At 42.3% G+C, this 22,651-nt stretch overlaps 2 protein-coding genes across 2 annotated transcripts in view; both read right to left on the reverse strand.

Moving 5' to 3' along the window:
• The window catches only part of si:ch211-1i11.3 (mitogen-activated protein kinase kinase kinase 5), a 29,827-nt gene extending 12,078 nt beyond the window's left edge, over positions 1-17,749 (reverse strand). Inside the window, exons 1-15 of the mRNA XM_049582998.1 lie at positions 17,260-17,749; positions 17,022-17,161; positions 14,133-14,320; positions 13,785-13,953; positions 13,157-13,263; positions 12,847-13,017; positions 11,018-11,130; positions 10,526-10,685; positions 9,041-9,191; positions 8,183-8,287; positions 7,803-7,852; positions 7,107-7,202; positions 4,739-4,823; positions 4,226-4,359; positions 2,342-2,469 (exon numbers count right to left, since the gene is read on the reverse strand). Of these exons, the coding sequence (XP_049438955.1) occupies positions 2,342-2,469; positions 4,226-4,359; positions 4,739-4,823; positions 7,107-7,202; positions 7,803-7,852; positions 8,183-8,287; positions 9,041-9,191; positions 10,526-10,685; positions 11,018-11,130; positions 12,847-13,017; positions 13,157-13,263; positions 13,785-13,953; positions 14,133-14,320; positions 17,022-17,161; positions 17,260-17,590 (2,128 nt within the window). The 5' untranslated portion in view covers positions 17,591-17,749. The remainder of the gene's footprint in view (positions 1-2,341; positions 2,470-4,225; positions 4,360-4,738; positions 4,824-7,106; positions 7,203-7,802; positions 7,853-8,182; positions 8,288-9,040; positions 9,192-10,525; positions 10,686-11,017; positions 11,131-12,846; positions 13,018-13,156; positions 13,264-13,784; positions 13,954-14,132; positions 14,321-17,021; positions 17,162-17,259) is intronic.
• Positions 17,750-18,002: 253 nt separating this feature from the next.
• snip1 (Smad nuclear interacting protein) lies at positions 18,003-22,465 on the reverse strand. The gene is made up of 4 exons (XM_049583020.1): positions 22,162-22,465; positions 21,783-21,915; positions 19,166-19,701; positions 18,003-19,043 (listed from the first exon to the last, which is right to left on the reverse strand). Exons 1-4 carry the CDS (start codon positions 22,320-22,322, stop codon positions 18,785-18,787), a joined length of 1,089 nt encoding a protein of 362 aa, XP_049438977.1. The 5' UTR covers positions 22,323-22,465; the 3' UTR covers positions 18,003-18,784.
• Positions 22,466-22,651: the final 186 nt, after the last annotated feature.

The following is a 22,651-nucleotide window of genomic DNA, read 5'->3' on the forward strand; positions in this document are numbered from 1 at the left end:
ATCATCCTGTAACAGAGCCACACAGTAACTACGGAAATGCAGACTTGAAAGCAGGGGCAGGGCTTCCTCATGTTGGCACATCCATTGAACCAAGGCATGACTGCTTTGCAAGTCTGCTTTGCAAGTCTGTTTCCATTCCAGTTTCAAAGAACATCTAGAAACCTAATACTAATTCGCCTGTGTATAATTGTTAGGTTGTAGATTAAATTAAAACATTACTAAATAAATGTATTAGTCTAGGTCTCTGTGTAAAATAACAGTGAAAAGGCATCAGTAATTGTATAAGCAGATGTGAATGCATGAAAATAAGCACAGAATAAAACAGTCACACTGGGTGAAGTTGGACTTTGCAAAAGTTTTTTTGTTTGAATGTGCCAACAACTAATTTTAGACACCCTCGGGCAATTCTAGACAGTTTATTTTTTTTAACACAATGTTTTTAAGTTTAATCACTTTTTTAGGGAGACCTGTAAAGACACTGTTGCAGTAATCAAGTCAAATGAAAATATATGCATGGCAAGTTTTTCCAAGGCCTGCTGAAACATGTATAAGTCTTCCTTGATATGATCTTAAGTTGACAGTAGGACAATTTTGTAAGCCTTTAATTGTGGCCATTAAAATTCAAGTCTGAGTCCATGACTATACTAAGATTTCTGGCTTGGTCTGTTGTTTTAACTTTGCCAAATGAAGCTGAGCGCTGAGTGTTAGTCATTCTTCCTCGCCTCCAAAAAACAATGACCTCTGTTTTACCTTTGTTAATCGAGGAAAACTGTGGCAAATCCAATCGTTGATGTGTTTGTTGCACTCAGTGAGAGACTGTATTGGACCATAGTCCTGTGGTGATATGGTTATGCAAATTGTAAACTGTTTAAATAAAATGTATAACTATTATCATTATTTTGTTGTTTTTTCAAAATCTGAGGAAGTGGAAGCATGTAGATATTAAGCAGAAGAGGCCCCAGAATGGAGCCTTGTGGAACTCCGAATGTCATTGTTGTACTTTCAGATGTATTATTTTCTATAGAAACAAAGTAGTCACTATCCTTTAAAGCCACTACAAGGAACTTTTAACTGGATATGCAAAAGTCTGTCATTTCTGCTGATGTCTGTGCATGACCTACAACAGCAAATGAGACAATCGGTGTGAAGATAAGCTATTTCTATATAGTGTATATCCATTCCTTTGTGTACGGGTCTGTCCCAGGTTGCTTCCAGGACGAAGCGATTTACGGCAATCAGACGGCGCACGTCATTTTACCTAGCTGCTTACATTTTACTAATAGTGAAATGAAATCCTGACTCTTATAAATAGTTGCTATTCCTCCTCCTTGACCCGACGTCCGCGGGGAGTTAAAATAGCAGCAATCATCGGGTAAAAGTTCTGTCAAAGCACTGGACTCACCAACAGTCAGCCACGTCTCAGTCACACAGAGAAAATCCAATCCTCGGGAAGTCAGGAAATCCTTCAGCATAAACGTTTTGTTCGCTAGCGATCTAGCATTTACCAGCCCAATCCTGGCAGGAGCCGGCAAGTCCACAGCTTTAGCTGTCCGGGGAGCCACACACAGAGGCCGCAGGTTGTGCAGATTCACCCCGCGCCAGCAGGGACGAGGAGAGCAGGGGCCACAGGGCTGGAACACCTCATCCGGGCCGATGACGGGTACCAGCCAGGCGTCGACAGGGTCCAGTGAGTGCCGAGAAATAAAGAGGTGAGGCACCGCTCCATACTCAGTCCAAGAAGCCCCGGCGGCAGTGGTGCTTACGCTGGAGAGGTGGAGCTGGGGCGCGGCAGAGGTGAGCTGGGATTCCCGATAGGAACGGGGGCAAAGTTTTCCCGTCTTGTTGTTTCATTCATCCCCAAAACAAACACATGCACGAGCCAGGTAAGCGTCTTTACGACAATATGCGCTAGAGCTCATGGAAAATGTAGGCTTCATTCCGGCAAAACACTGCCGCTTTTGTCCACAGGGTCGCCAAAATAAATTCAAAATGAAAGTTCCTTGTAGGGGCTTTAAGTAGGAGTAGTAATGTGCCAGAAAGTCCCACCCAATTTCCAGTCAGTCTAGTAATATGATGAGGTCATCTGTGTCATATGCAGCACTAAAATCCAGTAATACTAAGACTAAAAATCTGCTACTGACTGTGTTTGGGTGGATGTAATTGAAGAACTTCAGTAACATTTTGAGAAGTGAAACAACTTTTAATACCTTGTTTATTAGCCAGTTAATGTGTTTTACAGCCAGTGTATAGACGTGGATTTGTCTAAGAATGTCCAGTGATGAACAGTTACCCTTTACTGCGTGAGCTAATGTATTAAAAGTTACAATTTTAGAATTCATACCTCCAGGTACTTCCTCCATGAAGATCTTGATGAAACCATCCTGACTGACAGAGCCCAGGTACTGGACAATATTTCTGTGTTTGAGCCTCTTGTGCAGAGCTATCTCTTCGTGGAGGGGCTGGGAGTACCTGGGAGGGACAGAGGAGTAGACATGTGACTGTGAAGTCATCCTAAGTTCACAAGTTCAGAAAAATAGCATCCCATATGATAGCCTAGTTCTAACTAGGGGTGTCAATTGATGAAAATATTTAATTGCGATTAATGGCACGATTGTCCATTGTGAACTCACGATTGATCGCACATTTTTTATCTGTTCGAAATGTAACTTGAAGGGATATTTTTCAAGTTTTTTATACTCTTATCAACATGGGAGTGGACAAATATGCTTGATTTATGCAAATGTATGTTTATTCTCATCGCAACAACTCAAAACAATGACAAATACAGTCCAGAATATTCTCTAGAATAATGTCAAAGGTACTGCATGCTCAAAAAATATGCTGAAAGCATATCATGGCAAACTCAAGCCCAGCAAGCAAAAACAGATCGACATATTGACCTGAATGTAACATTACTTAGTTATACTGACACATTGTAGTGTCCAACTTTACACTTGTAAAGGTTAACTAAACATTCCCTGGTTTTTTAACAGCCTGAAGTGGAAATTCAATTCACATTGATGGAAAATGCAAATAACTTTGGTCTTGTCGAGAGAACCATCAGGCAGGGCTTTGAATCTGAACTTGCCATCAAAAGACGCCTGTCTTTATCCATTTCTGCTCACACAGGTTTGTTTCTGCTTGCCATCCATGTTACTGTTGCATTGCTTTCTAATTTCCCAAACTACAAGGTGGGGCCGAGGGTCATAATTATAGAAGGCACATGCGTTAATTGCCCATCAAAAAAAATAAATAAGGGGCATTAAAAAGAATTTACGTTAACACATCATTAACGCGTAACTTTGACAGCCCTAGTTAAAACAATTTAAAAATTATGGACAAGCACACACACTAATATACATACAAACACAATTTATGCAGGATAAAACTCTACCTGGCATCTCCAAACCTCTGAATTCCAAATAAACCAGTTTAATATTGGTCTGAAAGAACATGGTAAATGTCTGTGGGATGCATACCTAAATTCTCTTGACTGTGCATGATAAACTACATGTGCAGTTTATACTGTTAGTCTAATAAGTTTTTTTTTTTTTTTTTTTTTTTTTTTAAAAAACCTCCATTAGTATATAGTTGGTAGAAAGAATGTAGCAAAGTCTAACAATGTTCAGGTTTGCATTTTAAGAATACAAATGAAATGGTTGAAGAGAGTGCTTATAAAAGCACTAAATATCGCATGACAGCTGCTATTGCACAACACTGAAAATGTTTTTCCTCTCTCTGTCCCTGTGTCTCGCTTAGTGTTCAGGATCTTCTCTATTTTGTTGTTGTACATCTGGATCATCACTATAACACCTACTAATCTGACACTCTCAATTTGAGTAATTATTTGTTGCTGGTAACAACACAGTTTGACAAATGCAAAGATAAATCCTGTGCTGTGTCTTGGACACGGCAAGGTTTGGTAAATGCTTAAAAAGTGATTTAATTTTTCACATTTCCTTTGATGGAATACTTCCTTCCCACATAGCACTGCAGTGTGAGCCTCGGCTCTTTGTGCAGATTACAGAGCAACAAACAAAGACTGAAAAGCCTAAACACTCATCAATCTCCCCCAAGATTCCTGAAGAGCACTGGGGATCCAGAGCATGCCAATGGGTGCTATCTCTGCCAAATCACTTTCCATTATGGTTATTATGGAAAAACATTCTTGTGAGAAACAGTGCAGCTTAGTGTCTCTCAGTATGGGAAGTGTTGGTTCTCATACGTGCTGTCCTTCTCAGGAATTTCCTTGATGGCAATGCGAACTTGGTTGCTCACATCCCTCCCAGCATACACGACACCGTACGTTCCTTTACCCAGAACCACCTTGTCGCCATTTTCATTGGTCTCGTAGACATACTGTTGAGGGGAATGAATGAGAATGCATTGACTGAAAGTATGAGCATCACAGGAACTGTGAGGAATTTCACAAGTAGAAGAGAGACAGGTAGAGTGGAGAGAACAGATGTTTCATTCAGGGACTTCTGACATAAAATCATTAGTCTAGAATTCTGAGAATAAATATAAAATTAAATATGGATGTGTTTATTATTTTTACACAAACAGATACCACGCACTATGCCAAATGACATGGAAAATATGACACTATGTTACGGGAATGTTTCTCTTGAGAATCTGATTTTCACCCAGCAACTGCAGTTGTTTCCTACTTGTTGAGGCAACTGAGACCTAAAATAGAGCAAAGTCTGTGTCAGAGGAATGGAAGACTGTGACTGACCTCTAGTACTCCCTCAGCTACATGGTTCAGGTCAGGAACAGGGTGTTCAGCCTGCTGCAGCAGAGAGTTCACCAGCTCGCAAAAACTAGTGAGAGAACAGAGTGAGGAGACATTAATGTAGATGAGATAGTGTGCTTCATGGAACAAATAAAGTTCCAGCAAATTTCCACTGAAGACAATATGTCAGATGTGCCTGTAGACTTTTGCCAAAGAATTTACCCATAAAAGGAAAACACCCACCACATGGAAGACAAAATCATCTTTGTGAACAGACTCAACAGAGCTCACAGTGGAGGTTTGACCACAGTGCAATGTTTTCCGAGTGGCTGCCTTTTTTGTTTATATAGTGCACGCGAAGATGGACATGCATGGGTGCAGCAAGATACTCAGTCCTATTGGGGTTTCAAACTATTCCCCTGAAAAACAGTTGCCATTGGTAATACACTAAGAGACACTGCATCAATGACAGTAAAAAGGAGGACTGCTGGTAACAAATCATGAATGTACTACGGCTCCCTAATAGTCGAGGAAACGTTAGTCGACCAGAAAGGTCATTAGTCAGCAAGATTTCATTGGTCGCTTAGTCGCAGAAAAAAAAAAAAGGAACTCTATTAGGAGCTGCGTCTTGTCAAAATAAATCAAAACCCATGTGACTGCACCATGTGGGAATTTAATTTGAAAGGACAGACACAGGGAGTGTCCACGCTCAGCAGTCAGACAGGAATCACATTACAAACCAATCACAGCTGACAGATATCTTTCCCTTTTTCTGTGAATATTCAGTCTGTGATGAACATGGAAAAGTTGATCATGTTAGTGCAGGGCTTGACATCTGTCCCATGGACGATAGGCGTAAACACTTATAAACAGCTCCTGGAAGAAGATCAGCTCTGTACTCAGGATTTCAGGTAAAAAGGCTATATGATGCTTGTTAAGGGTGCTTAACAACCTCAGACTCAACCTGCTGCCGCACTCTTGAAAGCCAAGGCACAAGAGTAGCACCCAGCGCCCGACCTCGTGTTTTCCAGGCAGTCAAAGACATGGCATGTGTACGGCCCCTAACTTCCAGGGCTGGTACCTGTGGTTATTCCACAGGCTAGTTAATAACACGTCGAGCAGGAAATCCAAAGTGTGGGATCATTTTGAGAAGGTGAAGGACGAACCCAAGGTGACATGTAAACTCATCTTCATTGGTCAACCACAAACATGACGTATCATCTGAAACATGGAAGTAGCTACATGCCCATTAGCCACTTAGCACAATCATTACTGCTTTGCTGACAGCGTCATTAACAGGCGGCTCGCTCAGTGTGTGACGTGCACTTGTAGATAAAATATAGGCCTATATTAATGAAGGTTCATTAGTACGGTTTGTATTACTCAATACAATGTTAACAATGTTACTGACACTATTCTTTCTCACACCTTCAACTCAAACCATTGTGTTGCCCCGCCCAAAATATATCATTTAATACTTCCATTAAATCAGAAACATGCGGGCGAATAATCGACTAATGGCCCTAAATGACGACTATTGGTCGACGAGGAAAATTCTTAGTCGGCAGCCCTAGAATGTATACAATGCAAGATTTATAACCTTTTTTTAAAAGCTGGTTTTGCAAATGTTCTGTGGGGACGACAATGCAGCCAAAAGTTAGACATCAAGGACACACAGAGTGCATATTGCTGTGAAACGCCTAAATTAAACATCACTTCTGTTTGTTTTCCAGAAAAGCCCACAGGACACCTTCAAAGAATCAGCTGACTCAAAATCACAAAAAAACATTTCCTACAATATTTCCCTACTTTTCCAAAGAAGTGTGTCACCAGGCAGTGTTTCAGCTTCACTTCCATTTCCTTGGTAGGAAGTTCAAAGGAAAACCGTCTACATTCCTGAGACATTAGGAGGAGTGCTTCGAGCACCATAAAACTGAGTTCACTGTTAAGGTGGCAGCAGAGTTTTCAGCAGCGGATCTCTCAGCTGAATTGATCTGCAGTGGTAGATGCCATAGGAAATGATTTTTTTTTTTTTTGGTGACTTGGGTCAACTGACTCTTTAAGTAACCATGAAAAAAACATCTGCCTCCGGGGAACGTTCTAGAGGGCAATAAAGGAAATAATGACTCATTTAGTGTAATTGCATCACACCCTTTTCTTCAGGCCACCTTCTAGACTCAGTCTGCAAAGCTAGTTTATCTATTTGCTGGACATCTGAATATCCTCATTTAGCCAGTCAGTTGGTGAGTAAGCAAGTTATTCACACTGCCTCACACACACACACACACACACACACACACACACACACACACACACACACACACACACACACACACACACACACAGAGTCCAGCTGTTTCTTTGCCCTCACCCTTTACAGTGAAGCTCAGAGGGGAAGCAGAGCTGGAAGTCATCTGAGTTGTAGTGGACATACAGGAAGCAGCTCCGCTCATCAATCTTTGACGCACTTCAGTGGAAAAAAGCAAATAAAGATTTGGTCAGAATTTCTAGTTTATTTGTTGAGAATATGCATGACAGCATCAAAAACTTGTGTAAATGGTTTCTGCAGAACACAGGATGAAAACAGACTGTATCTATCAGCCGATTTTCTGTCTGAAGGAACCAAAGGCTAATGTTTGCATTACAAAGGGTATCAGCTGTAAGTAAACAGAGGAAAACTGATTAATTCAGTGAATGCAGAAAGAAAAAAGACATTTCCCAAACACATCACAGTCTGATAAAGCTCTCTGTTCTTTCCTATAGCCGACTGACTTTCGGGTGTTTGCTGAATATTGCCCAACTGGCAAATCAGCAGACAAAACAGGGCTAAAGTACACAGCAACACTGATCAGTAGCCAGAGGAAAGAGAGAGGAATCAACAAAACCTGCAAACAACAAAGAGGCAAAGCTTGAAACCATCCTGACAGAACAAAAATCTGACCGGGAGCCAAGGTCTCCTAGACAACCTGTATGTTTTGGGTCTTCTAGCTTTGCTGCAGGCTTGAACACACCCAGAACTGGGAGCAGATATTTGAGAGATGTTAGCACATGCTGTACTCCACTTTACCTCACTCCCCGAATTGCAGAGGCTGGGAAAGTCCACTGGTGTAAGCCTTTCTGTGGAATCGAGAGAGAAGTTAAAACACAAGATACAGACAGTTGATAATACCCAGCTTTGATTTGCATGAATGTGTACTTGCAAAAGAGAGAAAGTAAACACTCCTGAGGTATGAAGTTTTTTTTCCCCACCACACACAGTGACGCTCAGAGAACACACCCACACGCTCACCTGATTAAACATTCACTGAACAAGAAATCAGTGAGAGAAGTTTCTTCCTTTCATGATGCAATTTATTCTGCATTCTGTTCCTATGGCAGGTAAACATGTAGCCAGATAATAAAGTAGGTCCAAGGGTGGGTGGGTGGGGCAGCAGAGGGTCTACATACCTTTAAGGGTGTAACATGTTTCAACTGGACAGTGCGACTTTCGTCCTCTTCACTCACACACACAATAGCTGGCTGGAGGACTTTACTGGGCTCCAGAATGAGCACCTGAAAATTCAAAAAATGTTAACAGCTACATGACTTTTATTTATTTGTAATGGTGGGCCAAAACTAGCTGGATTTCTCGATTATTTCCTGACCATTTTCCTCCATATTATAACTATATTACAGCAGTGTGTATTAGCTTTAAAAAAAACATACCTCACCCACAAAATGACCATCTGTAAATGAATCAGTCATGCTGTGTTTCATGCTTGGTTTTTCTCTCATGCCTCCAAGGAAAACAAATTCACTTTCTGATGGATGGGGACCACTTTCAACAACAGCAGACATATATCAAAACATCCTTTAACAAACTCTCACACAACTCCTTCAGTGAAGTCTCATTTTTTTCCCAAACACATGCATTTTCGCTAAAAAAAACCCCTCAGTATTAGAGTCCGGCTTTGAAGAGAGCATAAATGAGTTTCACTTCCAGTTCAGTTTTAAATAGTAAGGTTTTGACGGAAATGCATGTGTTTGGGAAGTACTGAGCATACGACTAGAAAAATGAGACTTAGATTATACTGCACAAGTTCTGTGAGAGTCTGTAAACAGATGTTTTAATATAGTTCTGCTGTTTTTACACATGGTCCCCAAATAATAAATCAAGAAATCAATTTTTAATTTCCGTGAAAGCATGTGAGAAAAACTTCTTTCGAATTCAAAGTAACATGGTGTGACTTATTCATTACAAATGGTCATTTTGTGGTTTTCTGTTTATTGTTAAGGTTAGTGTTAAGGGTGGAAGTGTTTTCTTACCGGGCAGCGGCCTGTAGAGTCAGTGGGTTTACATGTCTGCAGAAGCAGCTCCATCCAGAAGTCCACAATGTCCTGTTTAGGCGATCTCACCTCAGGTAGCTTGGCAAATTGACGGTACAGGATGTACGTCTCCATTATGGATGCCACATACCTGAAAAAAGACACTGAACTCATTAAAGGGATAGTTCACATTTTTTTGAAGAGGGGTTGTATGGGGTGCTTATCCATAGACAGTATATTATAGGCAGTAGATGTCAGTTGGTGCACCCCCAGTTTGGAGAGGCAGGCTGGAGTCCCACATGGAAGCTAAGCAGTGATTTAATATTGCTGAACACAGGAGCAGCTAATCTACTGCTGACTCGATCTGTTAGCTTATAATTGTATGGTGTTTGAAAGGGTTAGTTACTTACTAACTGATCAAAGCAGCAGTAAGGCCCACACACTGTTGGTGAACAATGCACGTCAAAAAATACACCCCTATCATTTTCAATGTACAACCCTACACCGGCAGCAGCAGGATGTAACGCCCCACAGCAATTTACGCCATTGTCTTATTTCCAGCCTTGCTCCCCCTGGAATTAAATGCATTTTTCTTTTTCTCTGCTCCTATGGCAGCTTGATTCCTCTCCTCACCATTGATACACAGAGAACTCTGTTGCTGTGTCTCGTGTGTGACAAAGAACATATGAGGAGAGACTCATTGTTTAGGTCAAGAAATATCCCGAGCTAAACGACCCACAATCCCATCACTATAAAGACAAGAACCAAAAAGATATTGCCTGGTGAGTCAAGATTGGCTCTTCAGGTGAGGAATCAAGTTTAATTAGGTGCTGTCCACACGTGATTTTAAGCTGACGCAAAGGTGGAGGAAGTACAGGTCTTTCAGTTAAAGTAGTACTAACTTTGCATGGTCGTCTGTTGTTCAGCTGCAACGCAACACGTCCAAGAGTGTGCCAGGGGCGGCATTTGATGCACATCTGATGACACGCCATGCCACGGTGGCACCTGTGTGTTTTCAGTGGTAGATCAGCAGCTCCAATGTTCAGCCTGCTTCTCCAAACTGGGGCATGGATAATTACCCCATTCAAGTGCACTTTAAAAAACCCGAACTACTCCTTTAATCCACATTAAAATAATATGAAAGAAGAGCTTCTACCCTCAGGCTACAAGGTTCCAAAAAGAAGACTCCACCTGAGACACCCCCACACCCTATAGACATACATTTACTAGAATTACACTGATTTATACAAATTGAGGAAACCAAAGGACTGCATTTCACTGTGCTCACATGACAAATAAATCGACTGATTAACTGACTGTAAATAAGGCCAGAATCCCACTGTGTGCTCTTATCCACAGAGGTTTCTGATTTTTTAAATCAGCCAATCAAATTAAACTAATATGCCCTGCAAACTGAATCCTGATGATGATTAAACACCTTTATCTGCGTCATTACTATTAAACAACAACTGTTTTAAGCCTCACCAGATAGGGGCTTTGAGTCTGTAGAGCTTATCAGAGGCCATGATTACTTTTCTGTGTTCGTTAGCGAGGATGTTTGCTCCGAGGTAGAAGCCGACATCCCAGTAGTCCTTCATCTTCTCCAAGCTGCCCTTTCTACCGAGCAGGGTGCTGAGAGTCACACCTGAATACCAACATAACCACACGGAGCAAAACAAATCGTTACCAAACACATATAAAATCAGTATGTGCATCAACAGATGATGGCTCTGTGCACAACTAGAAAGTCATGCACTAGCAGAATGTGAGCTTACAAATTTAAATTGCAGGTTACATCATTGCAAAGCCGAAGGTTTAAACCCCTACACTATAAAGTGTAAAGCATAAGTAGTAAAAACTTTGACACACTGAATCTGTAGACCTCTGGCAGAGATTTGTATTCTCTCTACATTATTAAAGTGAAAATCTGTCATTGATTTTCTCTGATGAAGAACGAATGAAGAGAGTACGAGGCACCTATTTTACGCAGCTCAATTGAAGTGTCAAATTCATGGCCGGCTGCCATCAGGAGGACCACGTTGTTGATGCCGGAGTGAAGAGTTGGCTCCGTCTCAAAAGCTCTCCCATACCTGACAAATAATACAAAGACAGCACTGATTGATTATACTGGCACGCTGAGAGACAGGGGACATCAATAACATCAGAATAATAATGCGACATAACTGCAAACACATACAAGCAGCAACAGTTAAAAAAGTAGAACCAAATATGGCTGCACAATATGAGGAAAATATGCAATAACTTTGAATATCGCGGTAATGATATTACTTTAATATCAATAATCAGACAAAGTGTGTTCAGTTCTGCCTTTCTGCTGCTTTCAGTATCCTGCTAATATACAACAGATTGCTTGTTAAATTGACATCTGCAAGTTGACATCTTAACGAATATAAAGAAAAACATGATATTGTGCAGACCTACTATGAAAGGTCTGGTATGCAGGACTTATACTCTTTCAATCAGACAGTCGTGGGCTGGCTTGGCTTAGTTTCGGCTGTCAGCCCAGCACGGCAGGAATTTGCATTTCCATTACAACAGAGTTGCACTTTTTGAAGGTGTGTCCTAAACTTAAACTGATGATGGCTTGTCTGGAGTGATGACGTTTGAAAGCAGAGTGCTGATTCAGGCTTAAGTCCCCTGTTATTATTGCTGCATGTGTTTTTCCACAGCAGGGCAGGTAAAAGAAGTTTATCTGTTGGAGGTGAGCTGTTTGCAGAGGTGTGTGCAGCTCTCCACCAGCATCTCACTGTGGCTGTTTCTGCTTTCACTTTCCTCCCTGCCGTATTATTAGACATGTCTTTATAATATGAAAGCCGCTAATAAAGTTCCACTAATTCAGTGATAAACACATTTTATTTCCTATAGATTCTTCACAATAAAAGTTAGTTTGTTTTGTATAAACTTTTATTATGAAGCCGCAAAATAAGGAAATGTTGACTTTTTGAGCTGCAACTTCACACAGCTAATACAGCAGATAGTGAACATGAATACAGTAAAATAAAGCAGATATCTAAAGTAAAAAAAAAAAAAAAAAGAACGTAGGAGAGAAACTAAACTCCAAACCACAGTGATTAAGTTAGAAGCTACAAAAGGCAAGAAAGCTAAACACAGAGAGACTTTAAAAAACGCCTTTCTCTCTGGTCTCCCTGCAGACAGAGGTGAGGAGAGTCTAGCAACATATAAACACGTTTGGGGGGAGAACAGCAGTCGTCGGGGGTTGGCTGCAATTGGCGAGACATCACCGTTACCTGCTTGAGGGCGGGCGGCCCTGCGGCCCTGCTTTTGGACCAACTCCAGAGAAGGTCCATCTCTGGCACGGGTTGCCGTGGCATAGCGCGACTAAACTGGCAATGGAAATGGCTTTACTAGGCGCAGCCAAGAGTGTCAATGGAAAAAGGGTATTAATGGCATCTTGGGACTTAGCTTGCAGATTCCAACTGACTAAATCCTCTCCTCTGTGCCAAGTGTGCTGTAAAACTATGGTGGCCAACACAAAAATGTGATTGTCCCTATTTAGAGCTTATGTTTGTTTTGTCCGTACTGGGCTACTGTAGAAACAACATGGTGAACCCTGTGAAGAGGACCCGCTCTGTGTGTAGATATAAACAGCTCATTCTGAGGTAATGAAGACACAACAATTCTCTTATTCTCTTTATACCAATATGTTCCCCTTAATCCTACACCCTGGACCTTTAAGTAGAATCTATAGTGAGAAACTGTACTCTAAGCAAAAGACATGTAGACCAGTTTGTAAGACCAGAGCCATGAACAGGAAGTGTTTGTACCAATAGCAGGCCTGGTCTCTGCTGCTGTGATCAGTGAACCCAGAGCTCATGAACATGTCTTTGTAGATCCGTCCACACAGGCAGTAGACATCTGAAGCCACCTTGACCCCCGACTCCACAATAGGCAGAATTACCTCCAAAGCCTTTGCACGATCTCCAGGCCGATTCCGCCTGTCGAGGGAAGAGTTGATAACATCAGCAGTGATGAGCTTTGACAAAACCCTTTTTGTCTTGTGTACATGTAGGGCAAATAAAGGCTACAGGCTGAGAGATTACAACAGTTTAATCACATCACTTTATATCTGGGTACCTGTTTAGAGCAAATATGTAGTTAAACTTGACATTCTGGTGTTTAGCCACCATACACATGGGCAGCTCGTTCAGAGTCTCCACCAGCTTGATTATGGCATCGTAGTCCTGAGAGGGGAGTGTAGAATTACAATGTATTATTTACCGTGCACACATCTGATCCCCTTTAATTCATATTATTACAGCATTTATTACAAATAACGACTTCAATCTCAATGGTCGTTTTTGCTACTATCTCATCCTGGGTTTTGCTTTATCATGAGCCTTGCAGACCCCCAAATTTGTCTGCTTCATGTTGTTAACATTCATATTTTCATAATGAAATAAAGGCTTTTTCATGTCAACTAAAGATGCATATTTTGTGCTTAATAATTTAATAGATTTATCAATTAGTTGAGCCATAGTTTTTTATAAATTCAATAAAAATGGGAAATATTTTTTTCCAGCAAAACAATACTTTGCTTATTTTATTTATTTATGTTTTAGCTTTTTACTCAAATAATATAAGTGATAAGATAATCGATTGTTGGCTCTGCAACCTATCAGTTCCTTTTTTACAGTTTTAAAAACAAATAACCACTGGCTGTCATCCATGACTGTTTACACACTCCATATTGACATTCACACACCTGAACGTCCCTGTAGGACAACAGGAGGTTCATGACGATATCAGGGGTGAGAAGGTCTACACTGTCCAGGCGTTTCTGGATGCGACTCAACTCTTCACTAAGAGCTTTGCCGCTGAACCGCTCCCGTGCCATACGGATCTCATGCCTGATTGACTCCCGGAAGTACTCACTGTCAGCACAAAGAGCGGAGGAGTCATAACAGTCCACAATTTCACAATCTTCAATAAATCATCCACCACGGAGGAAGCCGTGAGTAATAGCATAAGCACATGCATGTGTAATCTGAGATGATAATGTTTTTTGGCAAAGCACACAGTGGTGAACAAAGCCCTGCAGTTTATGCCTGACCTGGACTGAAGGTGCACATTGTTCAGCAGATGCACCAGTCTCTCCACCAGCGGGGTCAGCAGAGGCTCCAGCTGGAAACTCGGCTGCATCAGCTCTTTGATACCTGTCATCATGGTGGCGTCACAGGCAAACACTTTGCCCTGAGGTGACACTACGTAAGGGATGAATGTGTAACTGCCACACTGCTCCTGAGGGAAGACAATGCACGTGTCAAACAGGGACACATGCGAACTGAAAGCTCCTGAATGGCCTCAGTGGAGCTGAGGCAGCATTTACAAGTTGTTCGGGTTCCTTCTTTTAATGTTTAATGTTTAAAAAACTCTTGAATAAATACAACTGATTTGCTACTGATTTCAAATTAAATCTCTCTGATATGTACACTATTTTATTTAGAGCTAAAATGATTCCCAATTACGTTCTCTGCTTCGCATAACTCTAAATGGACTAAACCCAGAACAAATCATTTGACGTCACCTTCACATCTGGGAAATAGTAATGGACTTTTTTTTTTTTTTTTTTTTAAGATTTTCCGGCATTTCACAGACCAAACTATCAATCAAACACTCAAGAAAATAATCAGCAGATTAATCAAAGATGAAAAGCAGCAGCCATGGCCAGATTAAGTGCCAGAGGGCCTGGGGCAAAAATCAATTGTGGGCCTGCACTAGCTCCATCATCTCACTCTCAACACACATGGCATCTTAACTGTACATTTTGAACAGAGCTGCAAAACACAACCCGTACCCCTAGGCTGACAAAACTTGTTCAGAGGTCTGCGGTGAAATAAAATTAACTTCCCAGATTTGTTAATTATGCAGGATTGCCTTAATTTCCTCTTAAATCAGTTCTCTTTGATCTTACATGGTGCGTATTCTGCAACATATTTTCAGTTAAAACAACATGTTTTACACAGTGTGCCTGACTTCTGGGCCCCCCAGTTTGTAATCCATAGCTGCAGTCCTAGTTTAATTATTACATTCATTCATAACATAAACACAAGTGGGACTATGTGTTGCTTTTTAAAGGGACAGTCCACCCCCAAATCAAAAATACACATTTTGCCTAACACCTGTAGTGCTATTTAATTTATCTAAATTGTTTTGGTGTGAGTGGCCGAGTGTTGGAGATATCAGCTGTCGAGATGTCTGCCTCCTCTCCAGTATAATGGGACTAGATGGGACTCGGCCTGTGGTGCTCAGAGTGCCAAAAAAATACATTTGAAAAACTCAACAGCAATGTCTCTTTACAGAAATCATGACCGGATTACTCAAAATAATCCACAGATTTTGTTGTGAGCACTTTCATGTAGAAACTATTTTCTTTCTACTGAACTACACCTGCCAACTGTGTCACCATGCAGTAGGAAGGGTTCATCCTCTACTACCTCACCTAGCAGCACCGAGCTGAGTAACGTTACAGCTCAGCTGAGGAGGATGCCATCAGTGTTTACATCTCACGCTGTCACGAGAATGAGCCTCTTGTCCTTGGGTTCATTCTAATATCCATCCTCGACTCCTCTATCCTCGATCACTTGACTTGGAAATTGATTGAGACTTACCATCTTAAAGATATTTTTTAGGGCATTTTTGCCTCCAATTGATAGGACAGCCAAGTGTGAAAGGGGGAGAGAGAGAGGGAGCGTCACGCAGTAAAAGGCCACAGGCTGGAGCTGAACCTGGGCCGCCGCGGCAACAGCCCTGCACATGGGGCGCCCGCTCCACCCACCAAGCCACTGACGCCCCAGAGACTTTCCATCTTAAAGGTTGTCTCAGTTCGTTAAAATGTGCTCGGAGGAGTCGAGGAGTCAAGGAGAGAGAAGGCTTTCAGAGGGGAGGGAAGTGAGGATACACGAGTGCAGCTTTTGCTTTTTTTTAACCAAGTGAAATGAACGAATCATTTCCAGTGTTCAAAGACACCATAACCATATTCAAGGTTATTAAATAATGAATTCACAATCAGAGTATCAATAAATACAGATGCAAATCATTAAAAAGCCTAAATCATATAGGAACTGAAGGAGCCTCTTGGATGAGTGGCGAAATGTCTTCAAGAAACACAAGCAAGTCCAGTTGCCTACGATATGGCACTTGTGTTTACCATGACCTGGATGACTGAGAATCTTCACCGCCACGGCCTGAATCATATAAACACATTTTATGACTCTGAGCAGGATACAGCCCATATTATAAATACAGAACGCGGGTGATTGTTAGACAGAGAGAAAACACTGCTGCTCTGCTACTGATAACTGTATCTGTATCCTTATCATTATGTATAACATTATACGTGGGCAGACACACACCCCATTAAAAGTTTCTGTTGCTGTTAATAAAGCCTCCTGTCAGCTGATCCAGAAGTAATCAGCCGTCACCGTCATCATGATACACTTCAGAGGAAAAGACGTGTCATTTCTCTAAGGACATATTTCCTCGTTTTTTCTCTTCTTGCCTCATCCTCGCATCTCTCCCCTGTGTCTTAGGAAGGCTGAGCTAAGATGCGAGAAAAAGATGACATCTACTCATGGGATGAACCTCATGCGTAGATGCACGCTTCCCTCTGCACGGTGGCGAATGTAGCTCGGGAGAAAGAAAACAGTTCCTACATGAAACTGCTCACAACAAGGTCTGTGGATTATCTTGTGTAACCGGGTCATGATTTCTGGAAAGAGATGTTGCTGTTGAGTTTTTACAAATGTATTTTTTGGCGCTTTGAACACCACAAGCTGAGTGCCATCTAGTTCCATTATATTAGAGAAAAGTCAGACATCTCCATGGCTGATATCTCCAACACTTGGCCACTCACACCAAAACAATTTAAGATGATAAACAGCACTACAGGTGAGAGGAAGACAATATTTTTAATTTGGGGTGAACTGTCCCTTAAAGTTACCTTGATAGCCTGTAGATCACTATCTTGCTTGTAACAGTAGAGGATTATGTTATTGGTCATGCTGAAACTTTCCCTCACTCCCAGGTGATAGAAAAGGGAAGGCTGGCAGAAAGAGTCACTCATCTCCACCACTGCTACATCTGTGGGGGAAATTGAACAGAGCGAAGTTAGTTAGTTTGCGTAACCGGCGCAGCGCTGCGTGAGACAGCTACCCTGCAGCCAGCATGCCTACACTTGCCTGCATTGTAGAAACTATCCAGGATGTCGGTGGTGCCCAGGGATATTCTCTCAAATGAAAGAGTTTTAAAAGTTGCGTGTGCGTCCGCGCAGGCTTCCTTCAGACATTTCAGGGATAAGTTCCCCTCGGTCTGCGGCACCGATGCGTCCTCGTTGACAATATACGCCACGGATACAGCTCTGGTGCGACTCCGTGGAGAGACGATCGGTTTACCCGAGGCGCTCAGCTCCATGGCTAAAGCGTCCTGCCACAAACTTCCAGCTGACACCCTGATTGGATCTTTCCTCCTCATGTCGTGCAGGCTCATCCGCCTGCGCTCCGTCGTGTACATGTTGCGTCTTGCTCCGCAGCTCCAACTCAATGCATGACCTTCGTGGGGACAGCTTCCATTAAAAACCCAACGGCACGGTTGCTTGTTCTTGTAATTCCCCAGGTGTGTCGCCACCCCCGCGCACAGCGCATATCCACTATGATTCCCGGTACTCCTCTCCACTGGACCCGCCCTTCTCTCCTCCCCTGCTCCGCCTGCTGACACTGAGAGTGAAACTGAACACCACACAGCCTCGACTCTCGCACGACCTCTGCTGTGGAAAAACTGTGATTCAGCTGCATTAGTTTTCTGTTGAAAACGGACGTAGCGATTTGTCCCACCCACCCTCAGTGCCACACTGTAATGCCACTTTTTTCCAGTGCTCTTTTTACATAGAATTACAAACTAAGCTCCAGTATTTGTTTCTCAAAAATAATTCAAATCAGAGCGGCTGCAGAGAGACAGGTGGACAGGAAGATGTGTTTCATCCCTTGCTTTGCTTCACCTGTTGCCAGATCTCTATTTTATTTGTCATGTAATGCCCTATAAATGACAAAAAGCACTTAAACGATAGAACATTTTACAGTCAGTGAGTTTTTTAAACAATAATCCAAACCTGGGGACATCCACCTAAAACCAGGTTCTTATGATCGTCCCTATGTCAGCTTCAGAACAAATCATTGGAAATCTGTAAATATACACGACATTGGTGCAAGAAAACACACAACAGCATCGGTTATTTTTTCTCTTGCACTAAAAAGCAAAAACAAAAAAAAAAGTAATGTAATTAAAATGCTTGAGTTCACATTCCACGAATTGTACACCAAAACATACAGCCTGGACATCGACAAAGAGATTCTGCTGAACTTTGTACTCAGTGCTGTGATTCGAAAATAGAAAATAAACTGTTGCGTTTAGCGAGATATCTGTATCTGGCACCGAGCACTTCGTCCTGTAAATTAGAGATCAGTCATGCATCACACAGACGTTACACAAACAACCTGAGAATCGGAAGTCTTCTTGAGACAGTTGTGGCAGGTTTAAGCAATAGTTACAGAATATACAAACCAGCCTTGTTCCTTTATTGTGATCAAGTCCCACGTTTACCGGGTCAGTTCATTGTTCCAATCCCTGCAGATACAACTATGTGTTGAACATTGATGACGATGTAATCTAACCTGAATGAAACTGGGCAATACAGTCTATGGGAACAATTTACTCATCAAGACCCTCGTCGTCTTCTTCCTCTTCCACCTTGGCGTCCACCTCGCTTGTGTCTGAGAACTCGTGCAGCAGGACGTATTCGCGGCTGCTGAAGCCGAACTTGATAACGTCTTTTTCTTTGAGCTCGTAATAGCGCTGGGATTCGATGCGCTGGTTGTTCAGGTAGGTGCCGTTGCCAGAACCCAGGTCGATGATGTAAGGTCTCACCCTGCGGCCGGTGGTGCCGTCGGCCCGTGTAAACTCCATCAGTCTACAGAAAAATAAAGGAAACAAAATCATCAAAGTTTAATGAGTTAAGTCTAAATAATACAGATTCAAGTTAAAGAGTTCTAACGCACAGTAAACACCTTAGCTAATGATTTTTATTCCTACCTGTACTGGAACACTGCATGTTGCTTGGAGCAGGATGGGTGGTCAATGGGGATATCAGCGATTTTCCTCTGCCGCCCCAACAAATAGGCACTCTGTCTGTGAATGTACATGACTGGGAGGGGTTCATCATTCTTGAAGGGGTAAAGTCGCCATCTGCGCTTGGGAATGCGAGCCTCAGGTGGCTCGTTGTACTTGATCACCACCCCGCGGAATGTGTTTGTGTCTTCTGTCAGAGCCCCCGACAGTTCAAAGTTGGGTTTCTCCTTTTCAGCAGGCGGGGCACTTGGGCTGTCGCTCCCTCCTCCCGACTGCCCAAATTCCTGCTCTTGGTTTTCTTCGCGCCGCTGCCGGTTTTCCCTGCGCCGCTCATCGTGCTGCTGTCTCTCAGCTTGTTGAGAGGCGAGTGCGCCTCGCTCTCTGTGTCTGTCACGGTCTCTCTCCCGCGGTCTGTCTGATTCCCACCTGCTCCGCCTCTCCTCTGGCTGGTCGTTTCTTCTCCTCCGTTCATCGCCACCAGACCGATGCTCATCACGCTCCTGAGAATTTTAGTAAAAAGACAGTAAAAGAAAAATGATAAGTCCAAGACAAAAAAGACATTATCATTGGAGACATTTTATTCTATCAGGCCCTGATCACACAAAGCATTTTGCAGGTTGGAAAATGTGAGGCACGCCTCACTGCCCCCCTTTTCTTTTTTACTGAATGCCACTAGTGATTAAAAACACTTGCTGTGCCATTTCATTATTGCCAGGCAACCACGGACTCACCTTCCTATACTAACCTTCCTGTGTATTCATTCTACAGTTTATTTATTCATTTTAATTATTTGACAGTTATTAGTATGTAGTTCCTAAAATGGACAGGCAGAGGGTACTCACACTTGGTCTGGCTGAGGGTGAGAGACTATCAGCAAATTGTTGTTTTGAGCACAGGGAAACGGAGATCTGTGTGTGTACACGAGACCCTATAAAAAAAGAGTGGATCACGGGGATTACCACCAGTTGGTCCAGAAGCATTGCCTCAATGTGGGCCATTTCGTTTCTGGGCATATTTTAGGATGACTCAGAGGCAGTTTGACAACCTGCTGTCTATCGTCGGGTCGTACAGCTCTAGATAGCAACAGCTACCACCAGTTTCCCCTCCATTGTTTACCAACAGTAAATGTGTTGTCGTGACCACCACAGAAGACCCATCACCTCTCTAATCCTCTGATTGGACAAAGGGAAAAAAAGTGATGACAAGGAGTGTTTTTCCACCCTGAGCTGGAGTTTTTTCAGCTTGAGGAGTTCAGAGCCCTCCGGCAAAAACACCAAGGCACCTGGAGTGCAGAAACGTGACGTGCGTTGCAACACAAAAAACGTGAGCAATAAGCTCCATTCTCATTAAAAACAATTACGGAAAGGCGCCTCAGGCTGCTAAAATGCGTCCTGTGTGATCAGGGCCTTAAACCCAGTCAGACCGACAAGACTGAAAAGTGGCCATGGTTATGCCATTGTTGTATCCAGCATATAACACTGATGATTATGCTACTGTTGAGTGACATATGCCTCTTATAAATAGTAAGTTACTGTAGTTACAATAATAGCTACAACATTCCACCCTAGTCTCAAAACTAGGAATCATGAGACTGTTGCACTTATTATCTCTCAAAGGCAGTTGTTGTGCTAATACCTTGGTGAAAGCTGTGCTATCTGACCAGCTGTAGCCATATTGGCTCTGTAAATAGCAGGCACAGTCTGTCCCACTCAGACCAAGTCTGAATGACAAATTCATTAAATTGTTAAACTGCTGTTTATGTATATTTATTTATTTGTTTTTACAAAGTTGTGAATCGGCACCACTGTCCCACTGGATGTCTGCCAGTGAGAACTAGTATATGTCAGTGAAACCAAGGCTGGTGTGTACTCTCCAAGTACCATATACCAGTCCAGAGGTGCTGTCATATGCCTGTAAGAATCGGTGTGCGATGAACACTGGTGGCCTCAACTTTTTTATGTGGCACCTTCATCTTTTCAAGCCTAGATTACTGCAACAGTGTCTTTTCTTCCCTGAATCAAAAATCTATTAATCGACTCCCGACTGTACAGAATTCAGTTGCCAGGCTTTTAACCAGAACCAAGAGACAAGATCACATCACTTTTTAGGCTCTTCATGGTCTCTTTCCCAGCTATATCTCCAACCTCTTATAGCCATACACACCAGGACGTACCTTGAGGTCCTCAGCCAGAGGTCTTTTGTCTGTTCCAGAGGCCTGGCTGAAAACTAAAGGGGACAGAGTAATTCCTGTCAGGGCCCTGAGGCTCTGGAACAGGTCCGACGTCAGTGATCTCTTTTAAGTCCCTTCTTAAAACATAATTTTATCGGAGAGCCTTTTCTGATTTTACTGGAATTTTAAGTTAATTTAGCCTGTCTTCTATATGATTTTGATCAGTTCTTTTACAAGATGTTTTATAATGTCTTGTCTGATTAATTATTGACATGTAATTCACGTTTTAACTCTGTTTTGAAAAGCACTTCATTAATGGATATTATTATTATTATAGCACATATGCCACAGCAAATTACCCTTTTAAAGCTGTGTGGCATCTTTATAAAAAATAATAAAGAATCTAATCACCCGTTTTATTTTGACATCAGCACCACGGAGTGGAGGAGTGCGACTTCTTCTGTTTCTGGGGGATCTGCTGGCTCGTCTGGCGGGAGGTGACTCTCTTCTAGCTGGTGAGCGGTCCCTCGTCCTGGCTGGTGACCTAACGTTACATGAAGAACACAAGAAACCCTTCAATGACTTTTTAAAGACATTTACAAACTGCCAAATTATTGCCAGTTAGATGTAGCATGTGTGGGCTTATGCTGCGTTTGTTAACGGCTAGCGGAAAAAACCCCAACATGCTTTCGTTGTAAGGACCGATTGGCCAACGTGTTACGTCATTTTGTTACTGTCATGGCAAACGCAGGACAAAAGCGAAGTAATATGAAGGCTACATTAAAAATACCTGCTGGCTCTTCTCCTCTGTGGACTTGAGTTGCCGCTGGATCTCGACCTCGAGCGGCGTGATCTCTGTGGCCTAACAGGGCTCACTGGCTCCTGCTTTACCTTAACTTTGGGCTCGCGCTCCGGTGACTCTCTTCTCCTGTGACGCTTTTCTTTGGTCATTCTAATATTTGTATTGTAATCCAGCCGTTATGTAACTAAACACACATCGTCGTTCCCCCAAAAGCGTATAAAAAACAAAAGCAAACTCAAAAACGTTGCGATTACAAACTTCGATTGTTATGCTCAAATTAGTCACTTCCGCTTCCTGTGGTACGCCGGGAATTTATGTCGGAATGGCCGTTGCCAACTGTCTAGTTCCGCTTGGCTACGTCTCTCACAATTGAATATAAATGCAGTTGTTATAATTGTCGAGAATTTTTTTTACAGCAATCCCTTCCTGTTTCTGTTACTCAAGGCACATTGTAAGGCGTAAAAACGACGCAAAATTA

This window comes from Epinephelus fuscoguttatus, linkage group LG8 (assembly GCF_011397635.1).
Source record: "Epinephelus fuscoguttatus linkage group LG8, E.fuscoguttatus.final_Chr_v1".
NCBI lineage: Eukaryota > Metazoa > Chordata > Actinopteri > Perciformes > Serranidae > Epinephelus > Epinephelus fuscoguttatus.